The sequence below is a fragment of the Nicrophorus vespilloides genome, unplaced genomic scaffold, assembly GCF_001412225.1.
Source record: "Nicrophorus vespilloides isolate i.1.1-1 unplaced genomic scaffold, Nicve_v1.0, whole genome shotgun sequence".
NCBI lineage: Eukaryota > Metazoa > Arthropoda > Insecta > Coleoptera > Silphidae > Nicrophorus > Nicrophorus vespilloides.
This window is the reverse complement of record NW_017099643.1, coordinates 257,365-278,998: the sequence shown is the minus strand read 5'-3', so window position 1 is coordinate 278,998 and position 21,634 is coordinate 257,365. Positions and strand designations below refer to the sequence as shown.

Below are 21,634 nucleotides of genomic sequence, written 5' to 3'. Positions count from 1 at the left end.
TTCAAGTGAAATGCTTACCTCGATTAACACTGTTTCATTTAACTGCGTTAAGCGGGGCCTTATTTTAAAAATATAAGCAATTTGAGTTGCAAAATTTACATAAATATTTGGAAATGATAAACCTGATGTCAGATGAGTGATACATTTAATGACATCTCAATACATAAACATAATTTTCATTGCTTTATTTTGAAATTTTTAAACTGGACTATAGTAAATCCGAACTGATCGAAGTCGGATTATTGTAGATATTACATTACAACATACCTGAAAAAAGAAGATATACCTAAAAAACTTATAAAACTAATGAATATCCATATAAAATGAAATATTAACAATAGACTCATTAAATAAACTACAAATAAGGCAACCATGACTTTGTTAGATATGAAAAAATGAGGCTACTGTTTTTTCAGGGAATTCATTGAATATCTTTAATTTGCGGCTTGGATAACTAAATAACAATAAAAGGTCAGTATTACGCATATTTATTGGATCGGTTCAACAAAAAATCAAAACCTAAGGCCCAGTTTTGGCATTGAAAACAATGCTTCTCGAATTAATCAAATACACCAGGTTCCCGGAACATAATCATTTCTAGGACACGGATCGATTTGAAAACTGTTCTAGATTTGAGTTAAATATTCTTTTAAAAATATTGTAAATTGAAATAGAGTAAAGTAAAAATTCGAAAATTACAAAATATGATACAATCAAATATTGTATACTAATTATTAGAATAAATATTGCTGTACACTGGAAGGAGTTATTCTTTCATAAATTCTACTAGTTGATAGTTATGTAACATATTTGAAAATAATCTAATGTTATTTGTAACATATAACATTTTGTAAGTATGTATATATTTTTTATTTTAAGTATAAATAGAAATTAAGTACTTAATTCTTTATTCGAGTGTTCGAATGTCGAAGATCTATTTTACTGAAAAATGGATGGAAATAGAATTTAGAGAATGCTTATTTAATTAAAATAAATAATTTTGAAAACCGAGGTAAAAAGGCTTTGAAAAGTTTAATTCTATATATCGAGTGTGGTAATTGCAATAATGCGTTTTCTACTTCTATTTCCAGAGATGTATACGTATATAGTAAAAAAGAAGCTCTATTAGTTAGAAAAGCAAATACATGGGTTCAGTGGTTAAATAAATTAGATTAGATAGCCGGTGTAAGAATTTTAAATTAATTTTATTTACATAGATAAGTAATTAATTTATTGGTAGCATAAATAATTGTGGATCTATTTAGCGAAGTGTGCTGGCCTGGTGGAAATCGGCCTGCGTTTGAGACTGTGTGTGTGTGTGTGTGGAGTTTTATAATATGAAACATAAATATTCGTTTAGGCGGCGTAAGTAAAGTAGATATAGGGAGAAAGAGTACGGAGTATATTATCCAACATATAAATCTGTTAATCTAATTACCATACGTGACCGTATCAGTAGTATTTCAGCGGGCAAAGCAGGCAGGCCTGGCAGGCTGGCAGGAAAAGAAGAAGGCAGACCTAGCTGGCAGGAGAACGCGCGGTGATACCAGCAGGACCAAAAGAGAGACCGCTCTCGCTGCCTGCCTGCGATACCACAGAGAAGCGCTCTCCGAAAAGAAGTACGGCCAACTCTTCTTCCACTTCTTGTTCTTCTCTTCTTCTGCATCTTCTTCTTCATCGTCTTCTTATTCTTGTTCCTTCTGCTGCTGCTGCTTCTTCTTCAGCTTCTCCTTCGGACTTGGACCCGCTCTCGGGTCTCTTGTCCTTTACTTTCTTCCCTTACTTAAGCTCGGCCTGCCTGCCTTCTTGTGGCTGGCTGCCCGTTCTCGTTTTATATATGAGCGCGGTTGTAAGTATATATGGCCAGTGCCACGGTTAATAACGCACTTGAGGTACGAGCCCGTTGTGTCGCTCTTTTTACCTCCACCACGGGCTTTCTGCTCTTCAGCCCCTTTCAATACTCTTATTCTCTATGTGTTTGTGTGGAAAGACCGGACTTGGTCCAGACCCAGCTAACAATGGCATTGCAAAGATAACGCACTTAAATATATCACTCGATATACTCTCATGTATATATACACACACACATGCTCATATATATATATATACACGCAAGCACATGTGTGTGTAGTGTTTACCTAGTATAGTAGACTTGCTGTAGCCGTTTCACCCGAACCTATTCCGCATCCACAGCAACCTCAGCTGCTACTTACTACTTACTGCTTTGCCATGCTCTCTGACCAACCATCCAACCAACCAACCGAACGACCAGCAAAACCAACCAAACGGCCGTTTGGCGAAGGAACTCTTAAATTTCTATGTAAATTATACCGACCATATTTGAGCATCACCATCTATATACATTTTCCACTTTATGGACATTCTTGATTGACGCTCGGACACATGCATAAAGCCACATTTTCTCACCCTCTTTTTCCCATTCAGTCCAGCGATTTATTACACCTAATTATAACAAAGTACCATCATTAATGCGCGCGTGTATGTGTGCAGATATGTGTGTGTGTGTATGTGTAAGAGTGCTAGGTAATAGGAAACAACTGGCCGCGCGCACATTTCACAACTTCCAACTTATCGCAATCTTATTATTATTCAATTCCACTCATTCACTACTCTAATAACTATCATACTATCCGACTATCCTTGGAATCGTTCTCTCCTTTATCTCCCCGTTCAAGAACACTCTTTACTCTGATTGCGTAACACAAAGGAAAATTGCCTCTGTAGTTTTACATTGCGTTGATCACCTCTTACAATCATTATCATCACCAATATATATGTTCGACTCATTATGAGAATAATTGAATAATACCGGATAATACTAATTATACGCATATTGAACTTTTTACAACCTATTACGAATGTTAATCTAATCACCAAATCTAATGTAACATACTTAATATTATTTGATACTTATTTACTAGTCTAACTTGACCTAATCCGATATATCCTAGTCCAGTTTAGCTCATTTTAATATTATATAATTTATCCTGAAAAGGCATAATATAAACTAATCTAACCTAACGTAATCTAACCAAAACTTCCGTAATCTTCTAAATCTTATATTTCCAATAATCTTGTATATTTATTACTTATTGTAAGAATTAAAACCTGTATTCATTTGATATTAGGTGAACATAAATAATAATATTATAACAAATATATTACTATTGTTTTCTCATCTACATTTAACTAAAACTTAGAAATAACAAATAAAACATGTTCAAAAAAATTGTAAATGTCAGTTAATTTTATACGGAAATTTTATAATATAATAAAATAAATAATGAAACATAATTTCAATAAATTAAATATAGTATTGGAATGAAGTATTGTTAAATAAGGTGAGAGATTAAATAAAATCAAGTAGTAATTAATCAGACGAATTCCGCGCAGTCCGTTTAATTTTGTGGCACTCCTAATTAGCCGTTGAATATCAAGCAGCATGCGAGAAACGATCAATTAATTTCTCGCTGCCGGTAATATTGATCATTAATATTAATGAAATCAAAATCGACGCTCGGTGAGATAAGAGAGAAAGACACGCTGAGATATTAATGAGCGTTACAGTTAATTAAACGTGAGGGATGTGTGTTGGAGATTTTGTTGGATCCGCTGCAATGCGGTAGTCGTGTTAAAGTTCACTTTATATGCCACATATAGGTAGAGGAGAGCGGATTGGATACGATGGAACAAACAATATACACGTATAACGTACAGTTGTTAACAGGCTACTTAAAGAGCAATAGTGTAATCCAATCAAGAACAATTAATTAACGGGTCGAGCATGCATGTATCGAGATAGCAGGACCCGCTGCTTGTCGATATATAAGACCGGCCTGTCGCGCTGCCACTTACCAGCAGTGCGGCCTGCTTCTCTATACCCATACCCATGCCTATACCCATACCCATCCGCAACAACAATGCAAACAGAACAAAAAGATAAATGAAATAATATACAACGACTTCTACTCTCTACTCTACCAATCCGCAATACATTTTTTACGTTTGCTCTTTCCTTAATTCTCTCTCCTACCTTTCTCTCTCTTCATACTTCATATTCACTTTTTAAATTATAATCCATTAATATTTACACATATTTAGTTTAGAGAGTCATTATATTCCATATATAATCTAAAAATTTGTACTCATTATTAATTAGTATTATTTACAGATGTTTATTTAAAAAAATCTTTTATGTATATTTATCATAAGTGTATTTACATACAATAATCTTAAACGTAATAATATTGCATTTTGAACTTCGACAGTTTATTAACTCTTTGAAGGTCCAGAAATTCCTAGAACCAAGTGGGGCCACAGAAAAAAAAAATTGTAACAAATGTATAGTTGTTACAAATACATTTCACAATAAAATTTGATATGCATAAAAAATAGAGCGTACCACCGACCCGCAAAGAATTAAAGATTAAGGAAATAACGCTATTATATCTCAACAAATAATTAATATTAATACATCTTATATAATCATAAAATATAAAAAAAAACTAATAATGTTAAAACTAATATGTAAAACACTAAATATTGTAAACACTAAATTTTTTCATAAAAATTGAAATTTTGAACAGATTATTATTACAAGGCCATGGTAAAAAAAAAAACTAAGAGTAGGCCTATTGTCCTTTGGTATATTTGACTTTGGAATTAGCATGTCTGGTTATCAAATAATTAGATTAAAGGTTAATAATTAACATTATGTATCAATTTTCATAAATATAAAGTTTGACGATTTTTATTTTAAATGATATTGTGATTCGAATGATATTGTGATTTTATGTCTTATAATTTTATTCACAATCTGTTCATCAATGTGAACATTGATTAAATTTAAGATCGTGGTTGACATTAAATGGATAATCTTTCCCGGTGGATAGTTACCAATATGATGATTTGATTTTTTTAGTTTGTTGGTTTGCTGTCGTCTTGTAGATTAAGTTCAGTAGTATATTGATGCTCTGCGATTCCACTATTTCCTTTGACTGTGAATCTGCTACTATCCTTAACACTGTCATTATCCATCGACTTGGCTGAAGGTCCATATACTGAACCTTATTCATTTGACTGTCCATCTGTGATGAACGATGGCCATATTGCTGCAATCACCGAGAGGGCTCACAAAGGGCCTGGCTTGACCAGGATTCGAACGGGCGCCCAGGAAATCGTGGGTAGGACAACTTAAACATTCGGCTATTGTCGCCCTGTTTCGAAGAATTTGAAAACAAAACTAAATAGATAAGTTTAAAAATATGAACCCTATTATGTTGAATATGTTGGACAGATTACAATATTATATTCAATATAAGTAATATATTCAATATAATATTGATATAAAAAAATAAATAACGTTAATATGTAATCTTCAAACGAGATTGATATAGTTGTCAAATATATAATTTCCTTTTTTGTCCCATTGAAGTTAATATTCCTTTTAAACATACTATAAAACAGTGTTTCTCAACCCAACACTTACTGCAGATCAGAAAATATTCAAATTTTATCATAAATCCATAAAAATATTATTAAAAAAAAACTATTGTAAATAAATAGTACTACATTTTTATATTTAGAACGATTAGATACAGTCATAAACCGGCGAATGTGAAACGCTGCTATAAAATATATATAAATATTACCAAATATAACTGCATACACTTGCTCCTTTTTGTGTGTGTGTGCGTGAGTGTGTATTTGCAAATTACCGCTTCGGTTATTAATTCAAGTGTTAAAGGACATCGAGTGAATCTCTTTGATAGAAGCCTAGGAATTCTAAACGTCGCGTGTTTAGTTTATAGTAGTGGCCACTTGATATCCCTTTTTCTTGTTTTAATTGTTTGATTTTTTTCTGTGTGTTTTGGCGGCTGCACAAAGCTCGTGGTGACAGGCAAGGCAGGTAAGAGAGAAAGAGCAAAAGAGGTGGAACGAGAGAGTAGACGGCGGAATCAGGCGGAATCGGGCGGAATGCCGCGGCCCGCCGGCCGTCTAACTTATGCCTGTCACGTGCGGTCACCACTATCTCTCTGCACGCGTACCACTAGCTTCCTGAAGCGGACCTCCACCACCGACTACGAGTACTGCCTCTTGCTCTTCGCCCTCATCTTTCCATCCTCTCTCACTCTCTCCCATTCCATCACCTATTCTGTCCAACCATCTCTCTCTCTCAATGGGTCTCCTCTCTCGTACAATCCACCACTTGCACACACGATAATGGCTCATTGTTACATGGATCAATCCCATCCCATCAGACCTTGATCCTGATTGATTGACGCTCAGATGTAGGTCACCGGCACACTAGACGCAAACACAGCATTCATACATATTCAAGTGCGGCCAATTTTAAAGAAAACTCTTTTTGACGATCACAATTATTGAAATTTTACCAAACCACATTTCGGGAATTCCCCATTAGGTATTTCGTTGTAGTGAATGGAACGAGCATGCCAAAGGATTATGAGAATGCATATATTAAATCTTAATTAAAAGATACATTCCTATGGTGTATTAATTGAAATATCCATACATACATATATATATAAGATCTTGGATGAGCTGTGTGCAATTAGTGGCACAATACGTGAGAAATTCTAGTTATAAAAGTATTTTTAATTTGCTTAATTCGTTATTATTCCACTGAAGAGTTGAAAAATTCTAGACGAAACGCGGAAGTACAGCGTCTATCAATTAATTATTTTACAGATATATGCCTGCTAATTATCAACGCTCCGTTACCTACTTAATAATTTGTCAATTTCAAAACAACATTTTAGTTTGATAACAACAAAATAACACGAGTTGTATGGAACATTCTAAATATATTTAAAACTATATCAAATTTTAAATATTTTCTGAGTAATTATTTACAACTTACACAAGTCTAACTAACTCCATTACTTTAATGAATCTAAAGCTAAGTCAATAAACTCGGATCTTCGAAATCACCACCTTCGTGTGAGATTTTGTGAGAAACTACACATTTCTTAATTTTGACAATTAAACCTACTTAAAGTATAATCTCAATAACATGTTGATTGTCAGATGATAGTGAACTGATAAAGAGTATATTTTAAAATCACAAACAATAATTATAAAATTTTAAAGTTATCCCTAAAACAATTGTTTATTTCTTTTAATAAAAAAAAAGTTTTATAATTTTCCTATCAATTTATTCTAGTGCTGACTTATAAATATAGTTTACTAATTAAACATTATCTGATTAATTTATATTTAAAAGCTTATAATTAATTTACTTAAAGACAAAAAGCAATAACAATATAAAATTCATTTCATTTGAATATTTAAGAACATTAAAATATTAAATTATTTCTATAATAATAATTAAGGTGAAATGTACAAAACACCATAATATTAATGAAACAATGGATTATTAGCATTATTATAAATATTATTCGTTCTGGGAATTTATGAAACTCCTAAAATCTGAGACGAAAAATGAAACGAGAAGTAAGAAGATGGAAAGAAACGAGATGCAATAAATCCAATGGTTGTTTGTTGATATGAATAAATGAATAATTAGTGATCTTGCTGGTCGGTTAATTACATTTAATTGAATCACATACATGTGTGTTTGAGAGTGTTTATTATAATGTACCATACGTACATACGTAATGAACAAATCAAGGTAATGATTCACATGATAAGCAACCGAGGAAACAAACAAACTGAAACACACATAAACACACATACGAAATTGCATTGAGAATGCTGCATTTTTTTTGTGTAGTTTTTGCAGTAATATTTAAGTAATATTTTCAATAACTATCCAATCCCGTATCTTTAAGAAAAGAAAAATAAGTAATTTTAATAAGCGATTTAGTAAACTGTAATCGCCTTTCTGGGTGCTTTTTTGTGTCTCAGCTAAAATATAATTACATAGATAGATTTTCTACTTACCTATGAGCATTGTGTACTATATTATAAAAGTAAGTAATTTTTTGCTTGAGAAAAATTATGCTTCGTTAACTTTAATTTGTTTAATCTAAGTCTTTATGAGAGTTGAAATGGCAAAATATTTTTTGAGGATTTTGAATGTAATACAATCTATCAACAGGAAGATGGAATCTTCATAACAAATTCAATCCTTACAATTAATTAAGAAAGAATAGTTTCAAAATATGTTATTGCATTTGAAGATGAAATAAATAAACAACAGTAATTTTACAGATTATTTATAACTTATTTTGATTACTTATTCAAAATAAACAACAAACTAAACTTTTTTTTCATAATCTAATCTATAATAGTTTCTAACCAGTTCTAATTAGGGCCTCATTATACACGTAAAATTATCAAATTTCCATAATTAATTAATTAGTTTATATACTTATTAAAATCACTAAGTAAAATATTTACTTTGAGCAAAATCTGTCTGTTACGTTAGGTATAAATGTTTTATAGAAATCTAAACTTATATTAAAATACGATAGAAATTACGATTAAGCAATTATAATTTATTTTTACGTTCATTACTTATAATTGAATTAACGATTATCATATTCATAGATGTAATAAGTGAGAAAAGACGTTCGAGTGGTGGAGTTAAAGTAAATCACAAGTTCATTATTAATTTAGTATCGGAAGGTAACCGCTCTAGGAGGATTGTGTTCTAGACTAGGGAATTGCAAAAATCAGTTGACATAACTTAGTGTACGCCGAAAAGGCTTGCATCGGCTTCGGCTACCGCGTGCAATGTCCACACAGAGGAGTCCAGAACTCGCGCACTCTCAAGAAACAAACACACACACACATACATGTATATGTATGTATATATACTGTATATTGCTGTAGAGTACAGTCGAGCCAAGAACTCAAGAAACTGACCGGCAATGGCATGGCATTACCATATCAGAATCCGCTATGCAAATCCTGTATCAAAGCTGCCGTCTTCCACAGTGTACATGGAGAGGGTATAGGCGAACAATTGTTTATATCCCTCGTTTGTAGCGAGCTGCCTGCCCGGATCTCTTTCCATGTTCCGAGGAGGGCTCTCTCTCGCCGTCCCTCTCGAACCCTTTCTGTCCGTCTCTCTCTATCCCTCTGCTCCTCCATATTTTTTTTCACGTGTGTTCATGTGTGTGTGTGTGCTTTTTATTTTTTTTTCCTTCATTTTTGTTTTTCGTTTTCGTCCTCTGGCTTCGCCGTTTTGTTTCCACGAGCTGCCCAGTTTTTGTCCCCGCGTGGATTTTTACTTGTAGTCCACTGAGTTATGGACGTCTGCCGGTGCAGAGGCCACGGCAGAACCGCAAGACAAAGATTTAGGGTAACCGTCGTGTCGTCCAAATCCCCATCGGTTTTTATCGACCACCAATATCATCAATGACCGTTCCCCCGGTTTTTATCCCATACAACATCTCTATACCACTAATTATCAATTAAATTAAAACAACAACAACTTTTATGTCTCTCTTTCTCTACTCTACAAACTAAAATACCAACATACACATAATTAATATACACTTATTAATTGAAAAACTTGCGTTCTATACTGTTATATTCATATAAAAATATGAATTATAGAAATATTCTTAATGAAAATCATTAATTATCAATCAATCATAACAACCATTTTCTTGTCACGACACACTTCAGAAGCATAAATAAGCCGTTACTGATAATCAGAACATTTTCCGCTGCACACTTCTAGTCCTAGTCCATTCTAGGCGCTTCGGTTAGAAAGTACTGCATTATTTTGTAATAGTATATTGAGGCATACAATACATCAATACTTTGCATGCATCAGAAAACATTATTTCTTAATGAATCGTAAGAACTTATACTCAATTTTGTTCATCTTCCTTTTTTCCAGAAACTACTATAATTTTTCAGATTTGATGAAGGATTCGTTCCTCTGGTTTCACAAATAAACTAAGAATTTTAAACGAATCCAATCTTAGCATTACAGCAGCGGTCGGGGAAACGGGATAAATTACCCAAAATGGGGTAAAAATGATTATTTTTTGGGTAATTTTTCTAATTTCATCTTACCAAACTCAGAGAGCGGTTCTCTGACTACTTTTCAGATCTTGATGTACAAACTGTGAATTGGGTTGTAGATCCTTTTAAATGTGAAATTACTAACATACCAGAAGAACCTCCAGGTTTGGCAGAGGCAATTCTTGAACTTCCATCCAATACTGTATTCAATTTGAGACCAAAGCAAATCTTGTCGTCTTTTTGGTTGTCAAAGGCTGCAATTTGCAACAACCTACCTTTGTGAACAAGGTTTTTCCATTCTAATGAACATAAAAACGAAAAACAGAAATCGATTAAAAGCCGAAGACTGTATTCAAATTGCTCTTACATCAAAAGTCCCAATTTTAAAGTAATTATATCAAACATGAAGCAACATCATGTTTCCAAAACCTGAAGGGGGAAAGTTTTCAATTATTTTTTGTTTGTTCCAATTTAAGAATTTTATTTTGTTTGTCTATTACTATTTGTTACTATTTTCATGTAACTTTTTTTTAAAAATATGAATATGCAAATTAATTCAATAAATAATGTTTATTTAAAATTTACATTGATTGTTTTCTATTCAAAATGGGGGGGTAATATCGACTTACGCAATAATATTTTGGGGTAATGGTTAAAAAAGTTCCCCGACCGCTGCATTACAGATACATTTATAAATGGAGTAGATTCTTTTAAAGTGTAAAATAGAATAGGAAGATATTTCTTCTACAATTGTAGAAGACGAAAGACTATCTAAATGAGTAGATGACAAAGGATTTCGTCATGGTTCACGGGATTAAAAATGTCTGCGACTACTATTTAATATGATTATCATTAAATTTTACTAGTACTATTAGTCCTTTATAAAAATATGTTGTTTGATGTTCGTAGATATGATGTATAGTAGTACCTCCTTAACTCTTTGAGGGGCGGTGGTACATGCAATGTACCTTATGAACATGCCTAATAGGGCATTATTATAATTTTATAGAAAATGTACGTGAATGAGGAATTACCGATTAATTTGATTGGTATGTCAAGTGATGAATCTTGATAGTCCATACTTTAACTTCAAAGAGTTAAAGCGTATATAATTTAAATTGATAAAAAAATAATCAATTTCTTTACATGCATGAGAATTGTGTGTCTAGTTACGAACATTCGCCGAGAACTGAAACATTTGTCTGAATTTCTAAAGCTGTCGAGTTAATTCGGTACTTGTAGACCAAATTGTATCAGATTCGCCACTTCATGAGCTAAAATTTCATATGATTTAAGTCAGTGGATTCGAACTGGCACCCTGCGTGCCATATTCAGCCTTAAATCAATATTACAAGGCTCGTGAATACATTTCAATTATGTATTTATTGTAATTACGTTTTAGAGACAAGATACATGAACTAAGCTTATGTGCTGAATGTTATTAAAGGAAAAAGAGATATAACGAATAGATTTATATACTTCTGATTTATATAGGAAATATGAGTAGAAACTTTAACTATCACACAAATTTATTTCATCGATATTCCTGATGTTAACCTTTTAATTAAAATATTTTTGAGCTTATCGTCTCGACGATCGTGCTCGGATCTCACCTCGGTTTGGGCTCATTTCAACGTGCAGAAGGAATGAAGCTGGAGTGAAACTAAGAATTAAAAATAAAGAAAATGTGCGGATTTATTGGAAACGTCAGTGACATTTATCCAGTTGTGCGCCACAGCCAATCGTGATAAGTCATCACATTTTCTTCATCTGCTCAAACTTATAATTGGCGTTTGCGAAATCGGAAACATTAATTAAAATGGTTCGGGTTTTTGGTGGTTCTTATGGCATGTCGTACCTTCACATATACATATATATATTTGGACCTAATGGTCCTAAAAATATAAATTCGCCTTTAGAGTTTGGACGGAGGAGCAAAAAGTGGTCGGAGTGTGTCCGTTTGTGTGTGCAGAGTATCCTGGTCTGTCATGTCACTCCAAGAGATCACACATCAATCACACAGTGGATCGGTGACCAACTGAATTTTAGACTCGCTTAGAATACTGATCAATGCCACTCAGGAATTCTGCATCAGATATGAAACGGCCGATGCGACCGAGCAGGAGATGAGAGGATCGGAAAAGGGGGGAACCCTTCATTCGAAATTTATGACAAATTTTTGCAGGTACATTATGTATACCGCCAGTCTAATTGATCCGCGGTGCTTCATACATTTTCATGCGGTTTGTTGTCTTCGGACACTCCGAGAATCAATCATTTGTCCTGCAAATAAACAAATCACATTCTCATTACTAACTTCTTCTTCTTGCGCTTGGCAATTAGTAGGGCCTCTCCATCTCTCTCTCTCTCTGTCTCTCTCAATTTATCCTTCTCATCTCTTCGTCGAGTCAAAGCCAGGAAAGCGGTCCCACATGATTGATCACAAATAAACCACTCGAACGGCTAAGGAAAAACGGATCGACCTTACATAAATATAATGAAAACGAAATGTTGATTTAAATTCATTTAATTTGTATTTATATATAGCGCGGCTGCTTAAGTTACAACGTAATTGTGACCAGGAGTCAATTTAAGTTTATATCCACGAGCCGACCAAAGCGGACTAAGAAACACAATTTAACATTTAATTGGTTATATATCTTTCAAACTAATCAATTTAATGTACGGATTGATCGCCTCGTTCGCAGAAAATATTTTACAACTTTTTTTTCTCAATTCCAATTTGAATCTCCCTCCGCCGCCGAACAAAACAACCGCACGTCGCTGCTTATCTCTAAACCAAACAGCAAAGTAGATAATTGTTATGTAATGTATTAAAGGCATATCAATAACAGATATAAGAGCTATTAATGTTACTTATTACATTACAACGGTCTAAGTTAATAAACTACTATTTAAAGACGTTATTTCTAGAAAACTTTATCCATTATTATTTTCTATTTCTTCGAAATTCGTCATTTTACGACTATACAATTACCACAACTCTTTAAATACAGCTTAAACAATTATAATCAAACAACTTTATAAAATGACCATTTCTTGTTCTTAGTTTAATTATTATTATTTAATATTTCAGTATCAGCGTATTTCATATAATAAAAATAACTATTAAACCACAAAGCTAGAGATTTCTACAAAAATATGGTATTAAAAATGCGTTTATGTCATGCATATTAGTATATAGTCTAATGTAAATGTATATAATGTATGTGAAATATAAATATCTAAATACATGGTATTTTATAATAAAACAAATACACAGTGAAACCTCGCTTAACGAGCAAAATGAATTGTAAGAAAAACGACTAGTCATTCTAGTCGAATCTTAGTGTTGTTTGTGATCATACATATTTTCAAACTTGTGCAAAAGTTAATAATACTTTCATGTCTCCGAATAAAAAGCTAAAGATTAAAAAAAAACATGGATAATTTATTACATTAGAGTAGTTTATCAACAATATTAAAAATTATTAAACGAACACATAAAGGGTTATTTGCGCCATACTAATATTATTATAAATATACTAAGTATGTTAAAATTTTGTCAATAATTTAATGTAAATTATACTTGTTTTCATTAACATTTATTTTAATAGTAAATGCTACACAAATACATTAGAAAATACATCATGAATGAATATTGTATCGATATAATGGATTTTTACTAGTTATAGTTATATTTTATTATGAGCAACTGGGTGAATATGTTTTTCAAAATATTGGCAAATATTTTAGTAAAACAGATATATATGAAACAATTAGAAATATTCTATAATATAGATCTACGTATATTGAGTTGCCTAAGTTTAAATACCTCGCTTAACGAGGTCCTGTATTTTTATTTTCAAAAAATGTGTTAAAAAATGACTACAATTGAACCTCGCTTAATGAGTTTAATCCGTTCCAAAATTTCCGGATTTTTACTCGTATAGTGATATTTCTCTTATAATCGTCACTCGTTATGCGAAACGTCGCTTGTTAAGCAATTTTATAATATAAATAATTTCAAATATTTTTTTTTATTTTAAATAACTATAAACATAACAACGTTAAAAAATATTATCCAGGCTATTGTAAAATTTGAAACTGCAAATTATTGTGGTAAATAGAAATAAAAGTAACGTTTCGTAACGTTAAAATAAATATATACAATTAAGTTAAAATGTTAATTAAAATAAGTCACTTGGAATGTAGAAAAAAATTAGTTGTACATAAATGACTTCCTAGAACACAGTACCTAAAATTTACTTGTTTAGACTTAAAATGTATCCTTTTGTGGTTAGCACTCCTCTACACTTGATATGTACCAAGAACCGGACAGCCCAGTTAAAGTTCAGAGGTGTATCAAATATATTGAAGATTGAAGTGGATGGTAAAATTTCTAAAAGTAAATTTTGATTAGTATTTACTAATTCTCCAAGAGCATCAAATATTTACCAGCTGGATCACTGTGTGTGAGAAGCAAAACTTCATGTTCCTTGCAGAATGCTTGCAATGTAGGTGGGACTACACAGCAGGTAGCCAAGTTAATTTGAATTATACTGGGCTTTACTTTCACAGCTTCATAGACTGAACGAAATCCATTTTCCTCAATGTCAGATAACCCAATCTGTTGCACTTTCTTTGCATTGACAAATTCTTCTAAACATGACCAAATGTTTAAAATCTTTTGCACCTGCTCATCTGGAGTTCCCTTATTGTATAGAGATACAATAACATTGTGCACGGAACTCACATTAAGGGCAGCAAATGCTGATAATGAAATAATTAATGATAACTGTAGTTATTATAAACTTCTTAATATTACCTTTATCTAAAGCCTGTTTGATGTAAGTAGCATTGTCAGTGGTCAAGAATATTTTAATACCAATCTTCAGGTTTTCTAAATCATGCTCGGACATTTTCTCCACCAAATCATTATGCTTGCTTGTAATCAAATTGGTTTCTTCAGCTGCCAAATTACTGACATGATTGTTTGATATTGTCAACTTGATGGCCTCTTCAAGCTAAAAAAAATATAAACAAACGTCAATAATGTGATGAACTAGTTTCTCGAAATATAACCTCTTCTGAAGGATTTTGTCCTGGATTTTTAGTAATATCGTTGAAGGACAATATATTGCCAGTGTTGACAATCAATGTCTTCACGTTTTCAGTTAATACGTTTGCCATAATGCACCTTTCTTTATTGATGATATTTCACTTGTAGATGTAATTGGATGTAATAAGTTGCGAACGATGTTGTAATCGAGGAGAAATACAAACAACTAGTTGTTGCGTTTGCGTTGCGTTCAAACTGAAAATGATCGCGTCATTTATCTGAACTGTGCGACGACCTTGAATGGCAGGCAATTATCTTGCAATTATGGATATTTTTTTCAGCAATTACTATTTTAATTTCGCATTCATAAGATTATTATCAGCTAAGTTATGTGTATATGGTGTTATTACAATTGATTTATTTTCTGTGGGACATGTCAACGGCTTATAGGAAAATAATCATCGCGAGTTACGTAACACAATCTCGGTAAACGGGATAATAATAGCTAAAATAAAAATAATTGCCAATTAGATGGCTTAATAATGCGTCTCATAGTTTTATTACTTAGCAAGTAAAGTCATTCGATATAATTACGTTGCCTATAATTTAATATAGAATTTTTACGCAGAATTAAAGCTATACTTCTTGAATTCTGCAACATGCACATTCCGCTAGCAACTAAGCACATTTTCTGTTATTTAATAAGCAAGTATATTAAACAAATCCTATTTAACTGTTTCATTTTTGTTTAAAATTATGATAACACTTTTTTGTGCTTCTTATGTAATCTTAATGTACCTTAATATAATAAAAATGTAGAATATTTCTACATGGACTGATTTAAACAAAACGATTTGTATTACATTTGTATTACCATTAATTATTTGAACATTGCTGGATTAATTTCTATTTATACTTTAATATTAGTTACAAAATATATTGTATAATCATTGACTTAGTTAATATTGTAAATTCTTCTGCATTGTTATTTAATAATATATATAAAAAAAAATATATCATAATTAAGTCCTGTATTATAATTTGTAAATCTTTTATTATAATTCTTGATTTTTTTCAAATAAAAAAATAATAGAATTTATTATATAGAGTGGTCAATAGCCCTTTTGTATCAGTTAATTATATTTGATTATTAAATAAAATAAGCGATACTATAAAAAAATTATAACTATAAATTATTTAGTACATTTATTATATATTTCAAATACTATATAGCTTCAGTTAATAATTATATAATACATAATTTATATTTCTTGTTATAAAAATCACTTTAAAATGGAAACTCATAAAATAAAATCTGTTTTTTTGAGAAATTCCCAACATTACTTCGCGTAGTTATATATCATATGTGTTATGCAAGATAAGTACTTTGTTAACATAATTAAACTTTCTTGTATCCCCAAATCCTTATGGCGGATAACGCTTTATTCAAGTTACGGCACCACTCGAGCCGCTCATCCTTTGTGTCAGCTGATAGTAAATGCCTGAAAGATAACATAATAATCAGTAACTAAATACTACTACAATCACTTTCAAATCACTCACTTAATTATCGTTCTGTCACCTTCCGGTGTCATTGTGAGTGTTTCTCTGTCACCGTTCATTGCAGGCCGTTCTCTTTCCAAAAGGAATGTATTCAATCGAGCACAAATTTCTCTGCTCACCTGACCCACATTAGTCGTAGTGCAAGATTTCAAATCAATTGAATCAATAGGAGCCTGAAAAATAATTGAATCTTAGTATATTTTCTCGATACGATCAACGCGATATTCGTACCTTCTTGCGCTCGTCTTCTGGGTATTTCCAATAACTTATTGTTTCGCCTTTCAATAAACACCACCTTCTATGCCAAGCGCCCAATCCTGAAATATCCTCGAACATATTCAAGAAGCCGCGATGTTCGACAGACACATCCATCTTACAAGACACCTTCATGATTACAGTACCTTCTAAAGGACTGATGGATGGTATCTACAAATGAGAAGAATGATGTTTAGCATTATTGTTTTCAATTAATGTACATCATCATTACCTTATTTAGAGTCCACGAGAGTTTGTTAATCGCATTTATAGAGAAAACGACGTAACCGTTTAACGCGAAAGTTGATGTTCGGATAGCTTGAGGACCGGCCGGTGACTCTTTCGGCGGTCGAACCAATCTCGAATCCTTCATTTTCTTAGGCGTCATCTTGTTACTTCCCTAAACATAACATTAACGTTACAAATATCTTCACACTCAAAACCAAAACCGTCTTACTTTCTTATTAATGTGATATTTAACTTCGTGCGGTAAAACTTCCTCTTGAGCCTGAAGGCAATATATCTCAAAACAAACTGTGAAATCGCTGTAGATATTATCAAATTTGATCACATCGGGAACGTTCAATTCGAGATCCAAGTTCTTCGGAGAACTGGCGACTGTAGATACAATTTTTGTAGCAGCGACCTGCTCGCCGCATTTGACCAAACACACAACGTGGTGTCCTTTGCCGCCAGCTTATAAAAAGAGAAACAAACATTTAATACCATCATTTCAAAATGGAAAAAACTCTAATATTACCTGCTGATAAAGCCCTCACGTATTCCTTCTTCAGCGGAATTGAAATATTTTTTATTATGAGAACTCCTCTCTCCAATGGCACATGTTCGGCGTGAGAGGCCAAAGGCCTCAAAGAATCTTCCACTTGCAATCTCTGTATCTCCATGGACGCAACTTGCCTTCGGTGAGCTTTAACATAATGGAATAAGTAATTGATTTCATTGAATCTGAATTATTATTTACTTGCTAACAACAGGAGTTTTTCAGCTTCCACCTGCTCAGTGGATCCTGTAAATTCTGGCGTTGCGTTGCAAAGATTGAGAGCACAACTCGTTTGCGATATGACCATTTGTTGTTTGTTCATTTCTTCTGTTAATTCTTTAATTTTATCAGCGACTTCCTCGTTTGGACCTTCAGGAATCTCATCTTCCTCGACGATTTCTCTGGTTATATGTCGCACAGGTGTCGTAGACTTCTATAAATCAACACATCACTTAAGCATAATGTATAATTTCATTAATATAATTACCTGTGTCTGTTGCTTCCTGTAAAAACTGACTGTATACCTCAATGGTAGAACATCCTCTCCATCTACCACATGAGTAGGTAAATCTCCTGATGTTCTTCTTGACGGTGGTGACGTTATAATCTTGCAAGGAGATTGGAAACGATTCGGTGATTTTCTTGGAGAGAAATTTTTATACTTGAATGATTGTGACGGTTCGCTGTGGATCTTCTTTAAAAAAAATAAAAAATGAATAATCGTATTAATTTAAGAAATAATGCACATACTTTGGGCGACGAAATTTTTATATTCTTTGGAGGTGTTGGCCCAATACTATCAGTGTCTGCATCGACTTCGTTCAGATAATCGTCCATGTCGTCCAAGATATTCGAGACGTCAGAATCAGTATCAGTAAAGTTCTAAGATGTAAGAAAAATCATTGAATAAAAGGTGTTTATAGTGCACAAACAAACAACTTACACTTACTCTGCGCTCTGGAGTTTTCTTGCAAACAGAGTGCATAATCTCTCGTTCGAAACTTGTGCCCACTTCGCCTTCAGAGAACGAAAAACTATCCTCGACAAAGCTAAATACAGAAAACAGAATGTTAGAAAAGACTAGAGGTGACTTACAAAGAAAATCAAGCAATCTTTATTTTCTCGTTTATTGAATGTATTCGATGGATGAGTAAGGAATAATCACAGACTTATTTATAAAACAAATTAACTTATTATAACTATCTCGATATATAAGTATTAAATATACAGTTAAGCACTCTGGCCATTAATCTCTTTAAACTTATCGTAACACAACCGATTTGTTTCGTCCAGTATTATCAAATTGTATTGGGATTTAATACAATTTCATAGTACGAAGAATTAAGTACATAAATTTAGCTAAGTAATTTTAAATTTAAGTAACAGGATCAGGCAAGACAAAGGAGAAACAATATCCAATCAACAAATGAATCGCACCTGTTTTTTGGTGATGGTGATATCGTAGGTTCGGGTTCCGTTTCAGTTGCATTCTCAATGTCAGATAGACAGGGATACAACTTTCCGTCCTTCGGTTGGGTCACCTTAATTCTCTTCACGTCACCCAACACGGCTTGCACGCGCGGACTATCACCTTCTGCAAAAACATCAAAACAAATTCAGGAATAAATATCTATTATTATTATAACAATTTGTTTTAAACTCACGGCTTCTTTTTTCTCCGCTTCTCCTGCTCACGTTTTCCACTGAAATTATTTTCGGTGACTTTGATGCAATCATCGCTGTTGTTTCATTGTATTCCTCCTCATCTTCTTCTGAATCCACCTCGATTTCTTCGTTATTTACCTAGTAAAAAAATATAATAAGAAGCTGCTTTTTTTTTCTACAAACATGTTAATAATCATACCTTTTTATTTTCATGGAACCTATTTAGTAGTACCGCCATTTCATTTTCTCGTTCCTCTTTCACCTTATTTTCAATTTGCTGTTGCGAAATGGTATTCACATTTTTATTCGTAAGCTGAGCAATCTTTTCAGCAATCGATTTTGAAACTGGCTCATCTTTTTCAACAACTTGTTTCATACAAGTCTTAGTTTCGATCACTTTCTTGTCGATATTCTTATCGTCAACAGTGTTACCTTTATTCACAATATTCATACCAAATGGAGCTTTTGGTATTAATGCCTCTCCACGTTTCTTTTCGAAGAGTTTCATACGTTCAGATACCGACAACAAGGCTGGGTCCTTTTCTTTCACATTCGCAGGAACAGACGACACTTTCTGTTCGAACATCGCCGCCCTGCTTGCAACTTTGCTGGTCCCTATAACCCTCGGAGTAAGTTTTTGTTCCTCCTTCTGCAAACTAAGAGGAACAAACTCTTTTTTACCGACTTTGGGTTTTTCCGAAACGGCAGGTTCGTTATCTTCGGCGATAGTATCGATTCGAGCAGTTTCCTTCGATTTGTCAGTAGTAGAGTCTTTATCCTGCGAATTTTTAAAATTATAGACTAACCGCGTATTTGATGTTGTACGAGTAAAACCCTGCGATTCCTAAATCCAGATAAAAAAATATAAATAAAATGATAATACCAATCACATAGTTCATATTTAACCCAAAACCCATAGACAAATGCAACAAATCGCAGAATTTTTAACGTCACAACAAGAGGTAAAGTGTGAGAAATACTACAGAAAGTTAGTGAAAATTGTTAAACAAATTGAATATTTACCAAACTTTCTATAACGGTTGGATCCCATTGTAACTTTTTAATACCAGACTTAATCTCTGGTTTAGAAGCCTCACATTCCATATTTGTTGATTTTGATGTATTTGGAGGCTGTGGCGCTGGTTGTTTAGATCTTGTGGTCACTTTAGCAGGACTATTGTTCCTGGATGATACATTGCTTACAGGTGGTTGAGGTGCTGGAGGTTTCCACTTTTTAGGTGTTGGCTTCTTCTCACTTATATCCTTTTTAGACTGTAAACATTTATATTTAAAATATACTACAAACAGGACATTAACTGATTATATACCATATCATCTTCCCATTGATTAATATCATTTGCAAGTTCTGCAAGTCTACCCAAACCTTTCTTGGATCTGACGACATTGGATGTACCACTTTCAGAATCTACATGAAACTTGGCTTCATTCTGATGAATAGGAGATGACAAATCTTCTTCACCTAACAATAAAACAAATATTAACTAAATGACCACCAATAAATATCAAATACAAACCTGAATACAATTTACCAAGTCGTTGCAATCTGCTCTTCGCCTGCTCTCTTATTATTGGGGTAGCAACATTCTCAATGTTATCAGAGTCTGAATCAATTTCCACCTCCACCCTCACATTATCTGTTGAGCTAACTTTAATTTCAAGATTTAACGAATCCTTTACGATATTTAATGTCTGATCATTGTTTGTCACATCTGAAGATATTTTTGTCTTGGAATTTTGCTTCATCATTTTGGGTTTACTAGGGGAGCCCCTCGTTTGTTCAGATACATTCTCATCACCCAGTTTTGTTTCTCTCAATGGAAACAGTTTCTTTTGCCTTGCTCTAGCCCTCTCCAATACATGCTAAGAATAAAGTAAGTTAGTTACTAATCTATAATGCACTTGTCTGTTTTTTTTTGTTTGCCTCCAATAACGGAATTTCAGTTTACTTACTTCTGTGAATGAAGAATCCATGATATTTTAGTTTAAGAAATCGCGTAAAACATTTATTAACAACGAACACAAGACAAGACAATAAAAACAATCTGTTTGTGGATTAACAAAAACTCGTTTTTCTTGAAACACCTCCCCTACGATACGCCGACACCACAAACCGTTTACTTCAAGTTTCAAACAAACCGTTGTATGTTTACAGAAGGAGGGAGCCACTTTGAAATACTATATATTCATTGGTGGATTCATCTAATACTGTTATTTTTCAGGTCTACCACTACAAAACTCGTTTTTTTTTTAATTAACTAATTAGTGTTTAAGAGTAGACTTAAGAGTTATTATAAAATTAA

At 32.9% G+C, this 21,634-nt stretch overlaps 2 protein-coding genes across 5 annotated transcripts; both read right to left on the bottom strand.

The window, feature by feature from the left end:
* Positions 1-14,167: 14,167 nt before the first annotated feature.
* On the bottom strand, positions 14,168-15,330 carry LOC108564943 (glutamate--cysteine ligase regulatory subunit). Its single transcript, XM_017924144.1, has 4 exons — positions 15,073-15,330; positions 14,816-15,014; positions 14,446-14,760; positions 14,168-14,389 (listed from the first exon to the last, which is right to left on the bottom strand). Exons 1-4 carry the CDS (start codon positions 15,178-15,180, stop codon positions 14,253-14,255), a joined length of 759 nt encoding a protein of 252 aa, XP_017779633.1. The 5' UTR covers positions 15,181-15,330; the 3' UTR covers positions 14,168-14,252.
* Positions 15,331-16,287: 957 nt separating this feature from the next.
* LOC108564970 (actin-binding protein anillin-like) lies at positions 16,288-21,494 on the bottom strand. 4 transcript variants are annotated; one of them, XM_017924183.1, is made up of 17 exons: positions 21,285-21,494; positions 20,849-21,194; positions 20,642-20,793; positions 20,337-20,585; positions 19,513-20,157; positions 19,313-19,451; positions 19,086-19,242; positions 18,592-18,697; positions 18,399-18,530; positions 18,136-18,339; positions 17,850-18,081; positions 17,628-17,795; positions 17,325-17,563; positions 17,100-17,267; positions 16,844-17,038; positions 16,613-16,785; positions 16,288-16,551 (listed from the first exon to the last, which is right to left on the bottom strand). In XM_017924183.1, exons 1-17 carry the CDS (start codon positions 21,303-21,305, stop codon positions 16,449-16,451), a joined length of 3,429 nt encoding a protein of 1,142 aa, XP_017779672.1. In that variant the 5' UTR covers positions 21,306-21,494; the 3' UTR covers positions 16,288-16,448. The 4 variants fall into 4 exon arrangements, with proteins under 4 accessions (XP_017779672.1, XP_017779673.1, XP_017779671.1 ...); XM_017924184.1 differs by having other exon boundaries at positions 18,136-18,342; positions 18,598-18,697; XM_017924182.1 differs by having other exon boundaries at positions 18,136-18,342; positions 21,285-21,493.
* Positions 21,495-21,634: the final 140 nt, after the last annotated feature.

Coding starts and splice junctions, on each gene's coding strand:
- LOC108564943 (XM_017924144.1), bottom strand. CDS start 15,180: ATGGCAAACGTATTAACTGAAAACGTGAAGACATTGATTGTCAACACT. Junction 15,015..15,072: donor GACAAAATCCTTCAGAAGAG/GTTATATTTCGA, acceptor TATTTTTTTTAG/CTTGAAGAGGCCATCAAGTT. Junction 14,761..14,815: donor CAAACAGGCTTTAGATAAAG/GTAATATTAAGA, acceptor TTTCATTATCAG/CATTTGCTGCCCTTAATGTG.
- LOC108564970 (XM_017924182.1), bottom strand. CDS start 21,305: ATGGATTCTTCATTCACAGAA. Junction 21,195..21,284: donor TGGATTCTTCATTCACAGAA/GTAAGTAAACTG, acceptor CTTTATTCTTAG/CATGTATTGGAGAGGGCTAG. Junction 18,698..19,085: donor TCACCATCACCAAAAAACAG/GTGCGATTCATT, acceptor TTCTGTATTTAG/CTTTGTCGAGGATAGTTTTT.